This window comes from Leucopleurus acutus (assembly GCF_964270905.1).
Source record: "Leucopleurus acutus genome assembly, chromosome: 1".
NCBI classification, from domain to species: domain Eukaryota; kingdom Metazoa; phylum Chordata; class Mammalia; order Artiodactyla; family Delphinidae; genus Leucopleurus; species Leucopleurus acutus.
Window position 1 is genome coordinate 178,462,285 of NC_139142.1, and position 18,536 is coordinate 178,480,820.

Below are 18,536 nucleotides of genomic sequence, written 5' to 3' on the forward strand. Positions count from 1 at the left end.
GCTCCCTGGTCAGGGAACTAGATCCCACACGCATGCTGCAACTAAGAGTTCGCATGCCGCAACTAAGGAGCCTGCAAGCCACAACTAAGGAGCTGCCAAGCCACAACTAAGGAGCCCATGAGCTGCAACTAAGGAGCTGGCAAGCCGCAACTGAGAAGCCCGCTTGCTGCAACTAAGACCTGGCGCAACCAAATAAATAAATAAGTAAATCAATTAATTAAAAAAAGAATGATTAAAAAAAGAAAATGGAGGCACCTGAGGGCCAAGTGGGGAGATGTCCCCAAGGAAGGAAAGAGAAAGAAAATTCGGGACACAAAATACAAATGATGCCTCCATAGGGCGTCAGCCCTGACTCTTTATCCTGCTGCTGTTACCAGGGAAGATGCCCACAGGTGACATGCATGTGCTTACCATGTGCCGGTCACCTCAAGCAGGACCCCACTGAATCCTCACAATGGACACGGAAGGCAGTGCCACTGCCACACCTTCCACCAGGAAACCGAGCGCAGAGAGGGGAAATAACTGGCACGAGGACCCGTGCCCGCTCCACACGGGACAGAGCCTGCCTCTCCCCCCATACAGTTTGCACAGGTGGCCTCTTGTGTCTGTACAACGTCACGCATCTGTGAATGAGTGGGCTGTGCTCTGCTCCTCGGGACTTTAAAAACTGGGGTTAGGGAGTGTGTGTGTGCGTGCAGGGTGGGGGGACAGGTGATTGCACACAAACAGCCCTCATCAAGGCAGCTCTGAAAATGGCAGGTGGCAGAGACCCCATCTGGCCCCCAACTTTGATTCTCTGCCAGCTATCATGGCTAAGCTGTGGCCAGCGGGATGGGAATGGAAATGATACACCTGCCTTCGTTTTTAATTTTTAAAAAAAAATTAAAAAATTTTTAAAGGTTTTTTTAAAACCTTTATTTATTTTTATTTATTTATTTTTGGCTGTGTTGGGTCTTCATTGCTGCACGCGGGCTTTCTCTAGTTGCGGTGAGCAGGGGCCACTCTTCGTTGCAGTGCGCGGGCTTCTCATTGTGGTGGCTTCTCTTGTTGTGGAGCATGGGCTCTAGGCGTCCGGGCTTGAGTCATTGTGGCTCGTGGGCTCTAGAGCGCAGGCTCAGTAGTTGTGGCACACGGGCTTAGTTGCTCCGCGGCCTGTGGGATCTTCCCGGACCAGGGCTCGAACCCGTGTCCCCTGCATTGGCAGGCGGATTCTTAACCACTGCACCACCAGGGAAGTCCCTACACCTGCCTTCCTAAAACGGGGGTGCAACTCCCTTTACAGGCTGGTGAGCAGTCTTAGGGCCTGGACCACTGACATCGGGGATCTGTCTGTCCCCAACTGTCCTAACCCACCCTAGGTTGGCTTTGCCCAGGCTTTTACCTGGGAGAGAAATACACTTGTGTTTATGCCTGTGTTATTTTGGGTATTTGCTATGGGAGAATTTATATTGTAACTAATGTAGGCAACAAAGGAGGTGTGAATAGAGTGGATGGAAGCTCTGAGAAGGAAAAGTTATGTGTGTAAATGTTTTATTGATCTTCCCTCCCCACATGCATGCATATAAGGTCAGGAAGGTGTTTTTGAGAAAATATGGGATCCACACTCATGGAGGCCCATTCTTCTTTGCTTTAGGAGTATGTGTTTTTCTTTACTTGCGGACCTTTCTTACTAAGCGATTTTTGTTTCAGTCTAATGTTAAATGATTAAATTGAGCTAGCTAAGCCCGCGTCAGCTGGAAGAATGGGGAGAGAGCGAGACCAGAGCTGTGGACTGAGGGACAGGGTAACCTGCAAGCTGGACTTCGTTCCTAGGTCTTTTATGTTCATCTGAATCTTAGTTGATTGTGGATTTTCAGCAAAACGGGGACAAATAAAGTCCATGCATGCTGTAGTCTGGCACAGGTGAATGCTCTAGAATCTGAGAGGTGCTCTGAAGTTATCAGAGACTAATCCAAACAGACATACCCCACTGCATCCAGGCGGTGTCTTTCCACTCCAAGAATTTTAGTTAGCCTCTATGTACGACCATATCTATTCAAAAGAGGTTTTCTAAAAAAGGAGATATATAGGAAATTATCTCTGCAATGCTGTAGTCTGTTTTTTCTTCACTTACAAATGCACACCAAAAATTTTAGTTACCACGTGAATTTCGTGTAGAGCTAACTCACTCAATATAAAAAAGGCTCTCACAAATCAAGACAAACAAAACAACAGTCAAATGTAATGCAAGACGTTGATTTCACCAGTGGTCTCAGTCAATGGCCTCCCAGTATCCAGGCTCTGGGTGGTGCCCTCTGGCGCATGCTCTGCTTGGCAGGAGGACTTGCTTTGGCTGATGGGATGGGAGTGTCTGCACACACAGGGCAGAGACAGAAGGGCACTGGAGTCTCTTTTTCCTCTGTCCAATCCCTGCCGCTGTCAGGAGAGCAAGCCCGGGCCAGCCTGACTGAGGAAGGGACCCACACAAAGCAGAGCCGACTCCATCCTGCACGGCTGGCTCAAGCGACAGGACGCCACCCGCCCGGCTCGGGTAGGATCAGCAAACCACCGGAGGACCCGAAGCCTCTGGAGAAATCAACAGTTGTTTTCTAAGCCACTGAATTTTGTGGTAGTTTGTTGTTGACTAGGTCATAGCTAACGAATGCTGATAAAAACTGAAAAAATGTAAATGGCCAGTAAATCAATCTAAAGATCTTCAATCTGATCCATAATGAAAGAAATGCAGGATTACAACAGTGAGATAGTATATCAAGTTAGTAGAAATTAAGAACGTGGTAGCACAGCTCTGGTGATGTGTGTGGGAATCAGGCACTTTCCCAGGTGGTAGATTTTAATTAATTAATTAATTAATTTCAATGTTTAAATTTGTTTCAAAGTTAAACTCAGGACACATTGACTTCATAGGAAATCCACTGGAATGTTCTAGGCTGAACACCTGTTTCCCCTTAGTCTCCCCTAACAGAGCATGTACATGCTAACTACTTTCATTTTGCAGTCACTGCTGTCCCACCCCTACCAGTTATACCAAGACCACCTAAACTGTGTGTGTGGTATTCTGAATGTTCTTAGTTATGCCCTAATTTCAATAACTGAAAAAGATTTTCTGCCATAAGCTGTCACTTGAATTCTTTGGCTACTTTTGAAGTCCCAAGAACACTGAAATGATTCTCCTTTGGGGGGATTATTTTATAGGCATTAGTGACTAGCCCCTGGGGCTGTGCTGGTCCCAGGTGGTAGATTTGCTAAGGTATTCCAGCAACACCGAGTATGGTGGGTGTGTGGACTCGAACGCCACCTCCTCTTTATGGGATTTCCTACGCTGCAGTACCAGGAAGATTATAAACCATGTTTCCTGGGCTCCCTTCCAGCCACACTTCTGGATGTGAGTTGGATTCTGCTAACTGCAGAGCCTGGAGAGGCGCCCTGATCCTGCCAGCAGTACCACTGGTCCTCAGGCCATCCTGGTAACCGGGCGAGGAACGCCTGGAGCAGTGAACCCTGAACAAGAGGTAATCACCACTCTGCGGTGTTTTTCATCTTGTTTCATGTGCCCCCCGGGATGCCACCCACTCTTAAGTATGCTCTGAGTCTTCCAGAGATGGGGAAGAAGGAAAAAGAGGTTTAGCTCACACCACGAGGCTGGCTGAAATGCCTGCGTCCACCCTGAGGTTGACGTTCTCAGGCCAGAAAAGGCCCCGTGGCAGCGCCTGAGTGGCTGATGAGTGTAGATATTCCCCAGCGCTCTTCTCAGGAAGCCCTTGGCCTGTCCATGTTACAAAGTCAATCACCTTTCTGGGGGATGTTACAAATGCTTTCCCATAGGCCTTCCTCATGCAGGCCAAGCAAATCCTACTGTCACGGCTCAGGTCAAAGGCCAGGCCCCACTTCTACCTCGTTTTTCTCGATAAACATCACATCCCTCTTTCAAATTGGGTCTTGAACCCTCCACACCCTTGCCGGCTTATGAAAGCAATTTTAACAAGTCTACAGACCGTCAAATGTAAGTTCACATTGTTACTCGCGATGGTAGAAAATGTAACACACGTGTTCCACCAACCCCACTCCCTCTAAATACCGATGTCAGTTGAGGTGTTTGCGTGGGTCCACCTGAAGCTGTCTCCTTACCCTCCCTCCGCTCTCCTGTGCGCCTGGAGCTTGGCCTCCACGGACTTCCGGTCCCCCTCCCCCACCTCCCGAAGGACCCGCTCCCTAAACCTGCTTTCAGTCGAATTTGACAAAGCTTCACTGGTTATCCCATCTACATCTCATCTTAACGAGACAAAATAACCCCAAAATGACAACATAAAGGAATAAGTGTGGACAGTCATACGATGGGGCATTAGACAGCCATTAAAGTAAAAGGTCACAGAATTCTGAAGAGTATTAGGATGTGCTTGAGATGTAAAGTTGGGATAAACCGCACATACAGCATCATCTCAACTATGTACATTTACAAAGACTAGGAAGAAGTAAGGGTGGTCATTTCAGGGCAGCGGAATGATCGGTTTTGTTTTCTCCTTTACTTTTTTATATTTTACAATGGGCTCTATTAAAAAAAAAAAAGCCTGGGCGAATAAAAGGGACATTGCTCTGTGCCTCCACCTGCTGGCGGCTCTAGGAACAGCAGGCTGGATAAAGAGTTGCTCCCCCCGCCCCCCAGCAGCAGAGCTCTCATTTTCTGAGTGTGAGTTTTGTGCTTTCTTTTCCATGTTGCAATCCCTTTTCTACTTTTGTCTTGTAAATACTTTCTTGTATAACTTTTTTTGGTAATGTGTGTTGGGTCCCAGCTATTTTCAAATGACAGCAATTCTTTGTATCCCTTCCGGCTTCTGCTCTGACCTCTCACGTGGATCAGCTGTGCTCTAGGAAGGACAGGCCACGGTCTCTGGACGTGGGTCATGGATGAGGCGCTGGGAACCCTGGTGAAGGTGGCAGCCAGCATCGGCGGTCAGCGCCCTTGATCACATCAGAGCCCCGACGGCTGTGCGGGGAATGCATCTGAGGGGGCGCAGGAGGAGAACTTGGGCTGTGGCAGCAGCGGTCTGGATGTGAAGCCTGAACCAGGGAGTCACTATAAGGATGGAGCTGACCAGACTGGCCGGGCCTCCTGTAGAAGGAAGGGACCCGGGGAGGCGGGATGAAGGGCGGTGTCACAGCTCAGACAGCAGGTGCAGAATGAATGTACACAGTTTGGGGGAGGCTAGGGTTTTTTGGGTTTTTTTTTTTTTTTACTTTATATTAGGGTATAGTTGATTTACAATGTTTTTTTTTTTAATTTTAGGGGGAGGCTAGGTTTTGAGCGAGTTGAGTGTGGGGCAGCCTTGGGACATCCATGCAAAAACGTACAGCCGGCAGCAGAGGGTCAGGGCTGGAGGGACTCAACGGTCAGGGGGCAGTGAGATGAGAGTGGATGAGACGGGTGGAGGCACACTCGGCACAGGGACAGTGCTGAGCGGGGACGGAAGCATGTATGGGATAGGCCCTGACAGAGGCGCTCACAACAGAGACGGAAAAGGAAGGTCAGAAAGGAAAACCCAGAAGCGTGTTGTCGGAGGTGACAAGAAACGAGCTTCCGGAAGGTGGGAGTGATTGATAATTGAACTGAAAGGATCGGTAACATGAGGGCTAAAGGCACGTTACTTGATTTGGCAATTGGGTCCCGGTGACCTAAAAGCAGCAGTGAGGAAGCCGGGTGGCAGAGGCTGGCAGTGCCCATGAACCGGGAACCAAGCACAGGCTCTTCTCTAAGGAGGTCGGGATGAGAAAGGATGCTTGAGATGGAGGATAATTAGGAGGGGCTGCCCCTCTTAAGAGCCAGGGATGGAACGAGACTGGCCAGGAAAGGCACTCAGCACAGCATCCAGGACACAGCAAGTGCTCAAGAAACAGAAGTTATTGTTCACTCGTTGGCTATCTCATGATCTACAACCTTACCATGTGTCAGGCATTGTTCTGGGCCCTGTAGATATAGTGAGCAAGAGACACAAAAACCCTGGCCAAGGAGCTTACATTCTCGTGGGTGAGACAGACAACAGAGAAAATAAATAACTCAAGACAGCTGGTATATTCCACAGTGGTAAATGCTATGGAGAAAACATGAACTAAGGGAAGAAGATATAAAATGTTGAAGGAGGGAACAAAATTCTAGATCTGGTGGCCAGGGACGGGCCCCACTTTTAACACCCAAAGGAAGTGAGAAAAGTACCTATAATTAGGAAGTGAGAGAATAATACTAATGATCACCACCATTGTCATTAGCATTCTCAATATATTACTACTGCGGTAATAGGTTGTAATTACATCATCACCACTATCTTTGCCACAATGAATGTTACTATCATCACTGCCCTCTCTGGCTCTCGAGTAGCTTTGGCAGCAGCATCCAGCAGCCCTGTCCACACTACAGGGGCGTTTTCAATGGAGAGCCGTGTACTGGAGAACCAAGCATAACCCGACAGACCATCATCATGGCGAGTGTGTAAGGCAGAGGCACAGCTCGGGTGGGAACACACCTGTGTGCAGTCACTGCAAAGAAAAAGCTGCTTCACGTGTGTGTTGAGGGGAGAAGGGCAGCCCCAGACCGGTCTTTCTGTCCCACCTGCAAGTAGGGATGCACATAACAGGCCATCCTCAGACCCAAAGGCAGGGACACGAAGACATCTCTGGAGCAACAGGAAATGGTTAACTGCAGCTGGAGAAGGTGCAGATGGAGACAGTGTGTGATTCAGAGGTCCAGTCGTGTTTCTACCAGCACATTTATCTGGTTGTTAGGGATAAAAATCAGCCAGCACCACCTGGGAATAACAGAGAACTGGACATTCCTGCTATTTGCCCAGCCTGGCACGATGCTGAGAATGGGGGTGAGGGCATGCGATGAGTTCTTACCAGATGACACTGAACGAGGGGACTGAGTCTTGCTTGTGATTGATGCAAACGCTTTTTTAACAGATTGACTTGGACTAATAATTATTATTTGCATATAAAGAAAAAAAGAAAAGGAAAAGAAACAGGAAAAGAATCCAAATGCCTGAGGACTCATCCTTTCTTCAATCTGTTTAAGTTGCTACAAAATTTTTCAAAGTTACAATGTCGAGTGTTTCACTTCTGGACAGCCACAAGCTTCCGTGGGCAGGTGGAAGGTGGGACAGGAAATGTGACCTGTGGGACAAACCCCATTTTTCAAATGAGGTCGTGGAAAGGCTTTGTAAATATCTTCAATGCGTTTTGAGATGCCTTTATTATCCAAAGGGAGCCAATTCAGAACTTGTCATTAAAAAAATAATAACCTCAAGATTAAAACATTATAGCTCAAGGAGCAGTGCTTAGACTATAGAAACGTTTCCATTCCTTGTAAATGTCTATGTAAACAGATCCCAGCATTTCATTCCAGGCTTTGAAGCCAAAAGTTAAACCACTGCAATGCCAATGAAAAGCCCATGAAAGAAGAAGGTATACAGGCCAATTATGTTTTATCTCTCAAGGCAATAGGAACTTGCTATATTCTAAATATCATTATCATGGCCTCACCACACACTCTTGATTATAAAACATTTCACACACATACATAACAGCATGTACACTGTATTTTCATGCTTCTCTAAGGATTCCAGACACCGACTTCATCAACATCATCTGACTCCACTGGAAGGGCAGAAAAAGTGAATCAGAGATTATGGAAAGATTCCGATCATGTGGTGTGCAGTCATACAGCCAGGAAGACAGACGCCTCATCCCTGGGGAATCCGCCACCAAAGTGGGGAGTCTAGGAGAGGGAGGGCAGAAAACACTGGCTACTGGCCCATTTCACTGCATCTGCAAACAGATTCAAGCAGCAGGACGTGGATTACTGTGGGTTCACTGTTTTCCTCTGGAAACGCCCTCCGCTGTTGCGCTGTGGTTGAAGCACTGAAGGACGTCCGGACTCCGTGTGAGCTGCTGAGCCAGGGCGCCCGTCATGTCCAGAGAGTCCCCGAGCCCAGAGCACAGGAGGAACTTGACGCAGGCCGCGTGCTGCCCCGCGCAGGCCAGGTGCAGGGCTGGGTGGGGACAGAGGCACCCAGCTCAGTGCATCACCTACAGCAGTACTGACTGGGGAGCAGGATGCCCCTGATAAAAACCCTGACTCTTTTGATTGCACGATTTCATAGTTCCATATTCTTCCCCATGACTTTGCCTATTCTGGATCAAAACACTTTTCCTTTTAACCTGACTTGGTCACAAATGGTTTTAAAAGTAACAAAACCAATCGGAGAGAATTTGAGAGACTTGTCTAAAACAACAAAGTAAGTTAATGAGAAATAGGAGACTTTAAATAGTACAGAAGACATTTTCAAAGTTTTGTGAATTCTCTGTGTAAGTGAAAATATCACCATGAATGAGAATGACGTAACAGAAAGAAAAACTGCTGACACATCTTCCCATTCTGGTTAGAAATTGGCGCTGAGGGTTTCTGATGTGCTGTGAGCCATGATCCTGGGTCCTGCTCCCCTGTCGTTAGGAGACAGTTTGTGTCCTGGGACTTAGTGATCTTCCTCTGCAGCCCTGGAGTGAGTTGTGAAGCATCACAAGGTCCTACTTAACCCTTGCAAGATGGACACTGGTGCATAGAGTGCTACTGAGAAGGTTTATTCTAAAGTCCAGGTCTAAGGAATTAGCTCTGAATATATCTTTCTGAACCCAAAATCTAAAAAATTATAGTGATTAAGGTTTTAAAATACATTCTGTAGAGAGAAGACCTATGAAGAATCTATGTAACACCTGGGGAGCTGGTGTGATCATGGATTAAGATAGAAAGTGCTTTGATGTCACATACGTTGTGTGGTTTAAAATAATCAAAACAACAACAGTAATACCAGCAGCAGTAGGGAGTAGTAGTCATCATCGTTACCATGGTAACAGCAGTAGTTCTATAGCTTTGCAAATGGAGGAGGTGCTTTTTTAAGGAAAAGTTGCTGAGCTACTAGAGGAATAATATTAAAAGTGATGATTTTAACATAGAAGTCCATTGTTTACATGGTTTACATTCAGTTTACTAATAATTTTCAAAGCACGTGTAAAATGAGGTCGTACCTGATCGATTTCTTTCGTCCTTGGCGTTGATGTCGGCACCCAAGGACAAGAGTGTCTGGATTGTGCTTACGTGTCCTTCCTGAGAGTTGAAATAAAGGTGTTACCACTGTAATGACAACAAAAGCAAGCCTTAAACACAAACTCTAATGCACATTAGGTGCTTCTAAAATACTCGACTGCTGAAACTGAATTTTCATATCCAAAGGAAGGCTCATCACATTACTCTCGAACTTCAGCATAAATCATTAAAGATGTAGGTGACGTTTAGTTATTAGAATACAGGTGATCAATTTTGTAGCCAAATCACTGACCACTATGGTTGGGTTTCCCTCAGTGTAAGGAGTATACATCTTGTGATTTACTCAGAAAGCACAATTCTAAATGTCCCAAGCAAACACACTCTTTGCTAAATCTTTAGGGGAGAAATAAACTGGAAAAGAGCGTAACCTCCCCTGGATGGGATTCTTATCATAGCTGGCATTGTCCTTCGTGAAGCAATCATATACCTTTGTCCAGCCAGTTAGCCTGTCAGTACCTGCTGAGACTGAAACCAAGGCTGCAGGTTCAATCTTCCCACTCGCTTTTATCCCCGTGGCCATAGACCATGCTCTTAGCCCACCCTCAACTGTATACCCACGTTCTCAAAGGGGGAACACAGGCAGGGAGTGCAGTTCACCAGAAAAATGTTTATTCCTGTTGCTAGGAAAACAAGTAAAGGCAGGCGGCCAATAATATTAAAGATAGTGGCTAGTTTTCTAGCAAAAACTTTTGTGTGTCTTCAATACTTCATACATCAGAGAGCCCAGTAAATGCAATTCCCTTTTCTTAAAGAAATCTTCTGAAATCCGGTAAGAGGATAAGGAACTAGGAATTTCATACGATGGATTTTTACGGCTTCAAATAACATTATTCCTGAAAACAAAAAAGGGCAGGAGGGAACACAGAGCCCAGACATTACATGGAGTAAAGGGCTCTTCTCAGTTTTTACCCAGAAACAAATAAAGGCAGGTTTCTATTTAAAGGGCCACAGGGCTTTAGAATCATGACCATTTTAAGAGTATGTCATGGGCAATTTCTTTTTTCCATAGAGATCGAGCAAAAGAACCACGACTACAGGGTTACTCATCAACAGAGCTAGGCAAGCCTCAGGAAGCAGGAACACTGTTCTGGAAAGAAACAAACCTTAGCTGCGTAGTGAAGTGCTGTGAGGTGGGTGGAGGCTGCTCTCACATCTACGTTGATGCCAAGCTCAGAGACCAAGAATTGGATGGCCTCATTCTGCCCAGTGACTGCTGCCCGGTGGATGGCCTGGGCCCCCAGGGAGTCCTCAGCAGAAACACAAGCCTAGAGGTTGGGAGAGACATGAACAAAAGTAAGGAGCAGAGATACCTGGGTCCATGGACTTCTGACATTTTGGCAAAACTCTGTGGTCTACGTACATTTTCCTGGGCACATGATACATACAAAGCTTTTGTCAGATTCTCAAAGGATGCTCTAACCAAAAAAAATGGTTAAGATTCAACGCTGTAGGCTAAAGTGCCAAACAAATAGAGTTACTGGGGAGAGCCCGTTATTATTATTACGAAACAACTACTATTTATTGAATACTTATTTTGCTAACTGCTTTATGTACATTATGTTATGTAATCCTTATAGTAACCCTGTTTTACAAATGGAAACACTGCTGCTTAAAGAGGTAAAGGGGACCTCAGAGGGGGGGATGTGGCAGAGCTGAGATTTGAACCTGTGATCTGAACAACAATGCTTCCTGTTTATCCCATGATCTAAAACTTGTAGGAAGAACTAAAGGGATAAAACCAAACCATTTCTATACCTTGTGTTTTTCGAGGAGCAGCCTGGCTACGTCGATGTGTCCACACTGGATGGCGTCCATGAAGGGTGTGAGGCCACACTTGTCTCTGCAGTCCGGTTCATACTGGCACCTAGAGCCCAAACACAAAGTAACAGCTGGGAACAGTCACTGCTTCAAACCCAACGGTGCTGACTCCTGACCACCTGCCTTATAGATGATCCGTGAGAATCTGGAGTGCTTGCCCTCCTTCCCCACCTCAGTATCTGTACCGAGCTCTTCGAGAGCAGGTTGGTTTCCCCAGCAAACCTTCTCCTCCTCTAAGCTTCTTGTCACATTTTAGGGACCATGATCTCTCCAGCTTCTCATGCAGAACCTTGAAGTCACCCCTCATCCCTCATAGCCAATCTATTACCAAAACCTCTCACTTCTACATCCAAAATATTAAACAAAACTGTATCCTTGTCTCCATCTTTGTCAAGTCCAAGACCTTAAGACCAAGTCAACAGGGACCTCCCTGGTGGCGCAGTGGTTAGGAATCCGCCTGCCAAGGCAGGGGACACGGGTGCGAGCCCTGGTCTGGGAAGATCCCACCTGCCATGGAGCAATTAAGCCTGTGTGCCACAACTACTGAAGCCCGTGTGCCACAACTACTGAAGCCCGTGCGCCTAGAGCCCATGCTCCACAACAAGAGAAGCCACCGCAATGAGAAGCCCACGCAAGAGGGATATATGTGTATGTATAGCTGATTCACTGTGTTATAAAGCAGAAACTAACACACCATTGTAAAGCAATTATACTCCAATAAAGATGTTAAAAAAAAAAAAAGCCCTCACCCCACAACTAAGAATAGCCCCTGCTTGCTGCAACTAGAGAAAAGCCCATGTGCAGCAACCAAGACCCAGTGCAGCTGCGAAAAAGAAAACAAAGACCAAGTCAACACGCAACAGCCTCCTACCCATTTTTCTCTCTTTGGTTCCGGCCCAGCCATTCTGTTCTCACCGCTAACAGAGTAATCTTTTCACCATGTAATTTGGGTACAGCCTCTCCTGGTTAAAAGCTTTAACTACTTCCCAACCACAAAGGACAAAGCCTAAAACCTCAACATGACCTCCCATGGTCAGGATTATGTGGCATCCACTCACTTCTCCGGGATCCTCTGGCCCCTCCTCCCTGTGCTTAAGGCGACCCCCCTTCTGTCCAGTCCCACTTTCTTCTCGGTCCCACAGCCTATCTGTCCTCCTTCTTCTGTTCCTATTGCTTCATGGTCCTACCTTATTCCTACCCGTCTTCCCTTCTCCCCAGTCCTCCCTTCTTCCGTTCCTACCTTCCTCGTGGTCACACCTGTCTCCCCTTCCTCTCGGCCCTACCTCTCACCTGTCCCATCTTCTTCTGTTCCTACCTTCAACGGTCCTGCCTGTCCCACCTCCTTCTGCTCCCCTGGGTGCCAGGCTCTTTGCTGCCTCTGCACTTGCTGGTCCCCTCTGCTTGGAACATCCTAGTGCCATTCTTCACCTGGCCACTCCAAGGCATCCTTCAAATCTCAGCTTCAGGAGGACCTCAGAGGCCCATCTTCTCCCCCAGATCTACAGGACGACCCCTGCTCCCGCAAAGCATTGTGGACTTTCCCTTTGTAGTATCATCACCATTTGAAATTTTATGACATTTCTGTGATTGTGTGTCTATACTTGGCTTCCACACTAGCCTGCAGGCTGTTAGGGAAAGAACTGTGTTAACTGCTTATCACCCAGTGCTTAACACACACAGGAGGTGCTTAGAAAACATCTGTTGAATGAAGGAAGGAGTATTTATGACTGCAGGTATACAGTCCCAACGCGTAGGAGGCAAGCCCTACACAGTGATGCTTTCGGGGCACTACATGAGGCCTCCTCCTCTTCACTCATCGTCTCCTAGGTAACCACTTCCATCCTATGGCTTCAATCGTCACTTCCATGTTGACGAGGCCCACTCCTGTATCTCAGCCCACACCTCTCTTCTGGGCTAAAATCTGTGTCTAACTGCCCGCTGGATGTCTCTGCCTGGGTGTCTCACAGGTACATGTGACTCAACATGCCCAAAAGTGACACTGCCAGCTTCTCCCCAAGCCTGCCCCTCCTCCCCAGGTGTCATCTACCTCGGCAGGTGGCACCAACACAGCACCAGCTGCTTAAACAAGACACCTGGCCATCATCCTGGACTCGTCCTTCTCCCTCATTCCGTTTGTCCCTTTATTCACCGAGATCTGGTGATTCTACCTCTCAAGTGTCTCCAGACCTTTCTCTTCACCCTATAGTCAGCATCGTGGTCCAGCCACCACCATCTCTCCTGTTCAACTGCAATAGCCGCTGGACTGCATTCACAGCACCCACGCTTGCTCCCCCTCCAATCCATTCTGTTTTGCAACCGGGGGATCTTTGAAAAATGAAAATCTCTTATTATTCAGTGGTATCTTAGACGCTTAGCACAAGATCTGGAATCCTCAGGTGGTGCCCAGTGTCCCACTGGCCCTGAATCGCCCTTCCTCTGCAGCCTCCCCGTCACTCTTGGGACACAGCAAGTGCCTATCTTCTTTTGGTCTCTTCCGTGCACTGTGTTTGTCCCCGGCCCTGAGCATTCACGGTACTGTCACCTCTGCCTGGAATGCCCCCTCCACCCTGCCCCCATTTTCAGCCTCCTCCAGGTCATAGCATCAGTGTCACTGGGGCTGAGATCCCTCACCCCTAGGCCACGTCCCATGCTGTTGTGGGGACCTCGCAATTCCCTGTAATGCTCATCAGACTCTCACGACGTGGGCAGCGTCTATCTTCCCTGCCCGTCTGTGAGTTCCATGGGCTGGGGGGGAAACCGCATTATCTTGTTGCTGTGGTAGCCCCTGCGCCTGGTACAGTGAGTGCTGAGTGAGTATATGAATGTCTGTTGAATGAACAGATAAAAGGCCAATGTTTCCCCAGGTTTGTCAGCTATTTTTGTTTCACCTTCTTTATCTGCTTAAGTCCTTTGTTCATGTCTGTTTCGGTACCTTAGAGTCTTTATGAACATTTTGTCTGAGCTCTGATATTATGCAGCACTGATATTAACTGTCAATTAGCAAATATTTTCCTTAATCTGCTGTTCTGTTCTTACCTCTGAAGAAGCACCTCTACTGCCTCTGAACAGCCATGCATTGCTGGGTGGAGAGAGTTGAGAATGAGAGCTTTTTAGCACAAAAACAAAATGCTTCTTCCCTCCTGGCACCTCTCTGTGCCCCATCCCTCTAGCTGTAACTTCCAGGAAAGAGTATTAAGTTAGGTACACTGCCACCGCCCCAGAAAAAGACAAATTTAGCTCGATGAGTGGTAAAGGGTGATGTTTTCACTTAACAGGTACAAGGCTCACACTTGATTATCTTGTCTTTATGAGACTCTGATGGCAAACATTCAATCTTAAACCTGCCTCCTCACTTTCGTGCTACAAATCCCTAGGACCAGTCAGTTTTTTCCCCAGAAATGTAAAACATTTTAAGAGTAATCCATGACAAAATAACCAGGAATTTAATTCTCCTGCTAGAAATAACTATCCTCTATAATAAAGATTTCGAGGGAGTTCCCTGGTGGCCTAGTGGTTAGGATTGCGAGCTTTCTCTGCTCTAACCCGGGTTCAATCCCTGGTCAGAGAACTGAGATCCCACAAGCCACATGGCGTGGCCAAAAAAAAAAAAAAAAAAAAAGATTTTGACTACCTACTCTCCACTATTTTGTGTGAATGACTGGGCACTGACTGTTTCTCCACAAGAGCAGGGTAGTTCGTCAAACAATTCATGAGCAGAGAAGTTTTTCCACTCATGTGCAAAGTTTTATAAAGGATTCTTTAGTCCCTAACTGTGGCCAGAATAACTGTGTGCCTATCTCCTCAATTACATCATGTCACAGGTATTGATTTCAGAGAAACCTAAAAGCCCTGTATTCTAATTCAATGTGCTATCCAGAGGGCTAAAGATTATGTTCTAAATGTCTTGACCTGGACTCTTGGTCTATTTAATGCCCCTTTTGTCTTATACCGTGGTGCTTTTGCTTTCAACTAAAATAATCTACAAATAAACAGTTCAGAGTTAAGGATAATTACTCCAAACAATGAAAATGGTAGTCCAGATTTATATTCAACATTGTCACTAGATAAGTCACATCCATTGAGCCCTGGTATTTAATTATAAGCACCTATATTTATTTAAATGGACAGTACCATAGTAGGTATTACTGAAGATACAAGGAAATAGTCCCCTTTCCTTTTGCTTTTAATAATAATAATGTCAAAATGGTTGTGAAAATAGCAGCTGTAGCTGTCCCGTGCTCACTGCGTGTGGAGCACTGCACAGAGGGCCTTGCATGTGCCTTAATCCCTACGACCTTGTGATACGGGCATCATCATTATCATTATTTTGTGGCTGAGGAAACCTGCTCAAGAGACTAAGTTCCTTGCCCAAGGTCAAAGACTTAGTAAGGAACAGAACCAGCCTACCATCTAACTGGGGAGGAGAAGACAAATGTATGTGAAAAGTCACCTAAAACAAGAAAGAAGAGCATGTTAAGGGCCCGGTGACACTGGTTTTAGAAACTAAGTGTTTGCCAAAATACCCCAAAGCTGCTCGTATTCCTTGCCATTTCCCCAACCCCTCGCTCCCTGGTGGGTGGCATCCCGCACAGCTCCAGGTCATACCTGCCGTGTGCAGCGGGGTTCTCCCAATCTTGCTCTCTGTCTTCCAGGCAGCTGGGCAAACAGCGAGCAGGTACTGGAGGATCAGAGGGTCGCCTTCTCGGCTGGCAATGTGGAAACTGTTCCAGCCATCTTTGTTCTTCAGCAGTGGATTGGCGCCATGCTCCACGAGGTCCTGGACCACCTCAAGATTCCTCCTTGTGCAAGCCATCATCAGAGGAGTCCTAAGATCAATCGGGACAAGCTGTCAGACGGAAGGGCAGCTGAGGCATTAGAAGCGCTCGACCAGGGCTTCAGAAAAACGCACACCCTTGGCAGAGACGGAAGACCTAGAGGACTCGAGGGTCTGGGAAGCAGGAAAACAGCTTTGGCTGGCAACTTCCCTGCCTGTCGTGAGGGCCCTGGGAGAATTAACAAGGGGAAAATGATTGTGACGTGGGTGCCCCTACAGGTGGGGAATACTGAGGAGGCAAAGTTGTTTCTGAACTAGTTTTTAGTATGGCACTGAATTGGAACAGAACTAGTCAAAATCACAGTTTGTGCTTAATATTTGCATAAGAGGTACTCTGCTAGACTTATCCCATTCACATCAATCAGTAACCGATAATTAAACTGTTCTGAAACGGAGTTAAAACAGAGCAGATGACAAAGTGCCTTGCCGTAAGGAGCCTACATTGGTGGAGCAAATGAAACGGCGTGATTACAATAAGGTTCTGAACTGATGTGTGTCCACAACTATGGGACAGTGAACTACATCACTATCAACTCCTCTTCTCCCACATCAGTGATTTTGTGCTTCTGCCTTCTCATCTGCTATGACTCTCGGAAGCAGGGGCAGGTCTTGTTTACCTCCTGTCCCAGGGGCTGGCCCAGCTGAAGCTCAACGTAACTACATGGGTCTCAGCCAGGATCTGTCCTCTGAAACTGCTTTGACATTACTTAATTACCAACACTATTTTGATTTTTTATTTTTGGTAATGTAGTAATGATAGTGAATGAGAAATCAAGAGGGAGACACCCAGATAAATGAAGGCTGGAATCTTCAAGAAGTGCTTCACAGAGGGAATGAATCCAGGGAAGGGACTTGAGAAAGCCAGCAAGGTGAGAACAGGCAAAAATGTCTCACTGTAACTGCACTTCCTAAGCACACAATCAAATGAAACGTGCCCTTTTAACGGTTGTTTGGGAAGACTGTTTCCTTACCCATAGAACTGGATAAGCATAAGAAAAATCAGTTTTGTGCTTAGTCACAGCCAAAGTGCAAACCTCAAAAAGTCACCAGGTCTACGCCCCCCGCCCCCCCCATGCCAGTGGGCAAGATGCACTTTGTTTAGCTATCTGGCTGTCTGATGTGTTCCTTATTTATATCAGATCAGGAATCCCTTGTGGATTCATTCAGGAACTTCATTATGTTATGAATCTTCAGATGTTCATAACCTCTAAGGAGGTGGACAGACATAGTACTAAAAACGATGTGGATCTAACACAATGCAATTACTTTGTGTGATGGTTACAGGTGAGCATCGTTGACTGTGGAGGTGGTCATGCAAGGCTACACGTGATAAAATCACACAGAGTACCCCCCCACACACACATGTGTACGTATAACTGGTGAAATCCGAGTATGTATACTGATTGTAGCAATTGCAGTTCCTTCTTCTTGTTACCTTACTGTGGCTGTTAACATGTTAACTTTGGGGGAAGATGGGGGAAAGGTGCATGGGACTTCTCCCATGTCTTTGCAAATTTCTGAGAACCTATAACTACGAATTTCAAAGTATAAAGTTAAAACAATGTCACTGGTGAAGTAACCATTTAGCTACATGTTCCTAGAAGAACATCCCGCCCTGGGGCTCATGCTATACGTAGGACATATAGACAATTTGTAGCTTGCTTATATTCTATCTGATCATGTACTTTACTGTTCTCTGCTCTATCATGGGAGGCAGTCTGGAACAGAAGATCGGAGCAGTTAACCCCATAAGGGTAGCAACCATGTTCTGCTCAATAGGGGAAGGCTGAGGGGCTATGGCGTGGAGGCCGACCAAGGAGCGGGAATCTACTATTCTGCGGGGAATGGTGAGGGTCTCTCCGCAAGTTCCGCCACCTACCAGTCGGCCTTCTTCAGGCAGTCGACCGCGGCCCCTCGGCCCAGCAGATACCGCACGCAGTCCCGGTGGCCCATGGAGGCAGCCTCGTGCAGAGGCCGCTTGTAGTCTCGGTTGGCAGCCTCGATGTCCAGGTCCCAGGCCTCGGCCAGATAGGCCAGGATTTCCCGGCGGCCGTGGCGCGCGGCGCAATGCAGAAGGGTGTCCCTGGCCGGCCCCGCGCAGCCGGCGCGCCCGGCAGCCCGCAGTTCCTCCCGCAGGGTACACAGCCGGCCTTCCTGCACCAGCCGGCACAGCCGCCTTGGGTCCGCGGGCGCTGCCATGGCCCCTGGCTCCGCTCCTGGTCCGCCCCCGCCCCCCAAGGGCCCTCCCCGACCCTTCCCCCGGACGCCCCCGGCCTCGCCCTGCCGGCTCGGCCCCGGGCGGGCGCTCAGGTCTCCGGCTGACCACGCGCCCAGCTGGCCGCCGCGAACGCACGCTCGGCGGCTGCAGCCCGCGCTGGTTTCACTTTCCGGCGAAACATTAGGTGAACCCCGGGACCGCCGCTGCCGGTCCCGGTCACAAGCAGAGCGGAACCGCGGGGACGGGGTGGGGCCCGCGCGTCCCCGCCCACAGCCCCGCCCACCGCATCCTGCCCCGCCCACAGCATCGGCCCCGCCCCACCCCGACTGCCGCAGCCCCTCAGTGGGTCCCCGAGCTCGGAGGAACTCTGGGAAAGTTTCTGTTCGCCTCTTCCGCCCTAGCGGAAGCACGGACAGGGCGGGGCCCGCTAGCGGTAGCCACCCCTTCTCCGGATGCGCGTTTCGATTGGCCGCCAGAGAAGTCCGTAAGCACGCCCCCTCCGCACGCGCGTTTCAATT

At 47.9% G+C, this 18,536-nt stretch overlaps 1 protein-coding gene across 2 annotated transcripts; it reads right to left on the reverse strand.

Moving 5' to 3' along the window:
• Positions 1 to 6,908: 6,908 nt before the first annotated feature.
• On the reverse strand, positions 6,909 to 18,002 carry ANKRD16 (ankyrin repeat domain 16). 2 transcript variants are annotated; one of them, XM_082840565.1, is made up of 7 exons: positions 17,680 to 18,002; positions 15,572 to 15,792; positions 14,003 to 14,045; positions 10,904 to 11,012; positions 10,252 to 10,413; positions 9,070 to 9,148; positions 6,909 to 7,158 (listed from the first exon to the last, which is right to left on the reverse strand). In XM_082840565.1, the coding sequence occupies exons 1-7, from the start codon at positions 17,997 to 17,999 to the stop codon at positions 7,082 to 7,084; spliced, it is 1,011 nt and encodes a 336-aa protein (XP_082696691.1). In that variant the 5' UTR covers positions 18,000 to 18,002; the 3' UTR covers positions 6,909 to 7,081. The 2 variants fall into 2 exon arrangements, with proteins under 2 accessions (XP_082696691.1, XP_082696690.1); XM_082840564.1 differs by lacking the exon at positions 6,909 to 7,158 and adding an exon at positions 7,219 to 8,036.
• Positions 18,003 to 18,536: the final 534 nt, after the last annotated feature.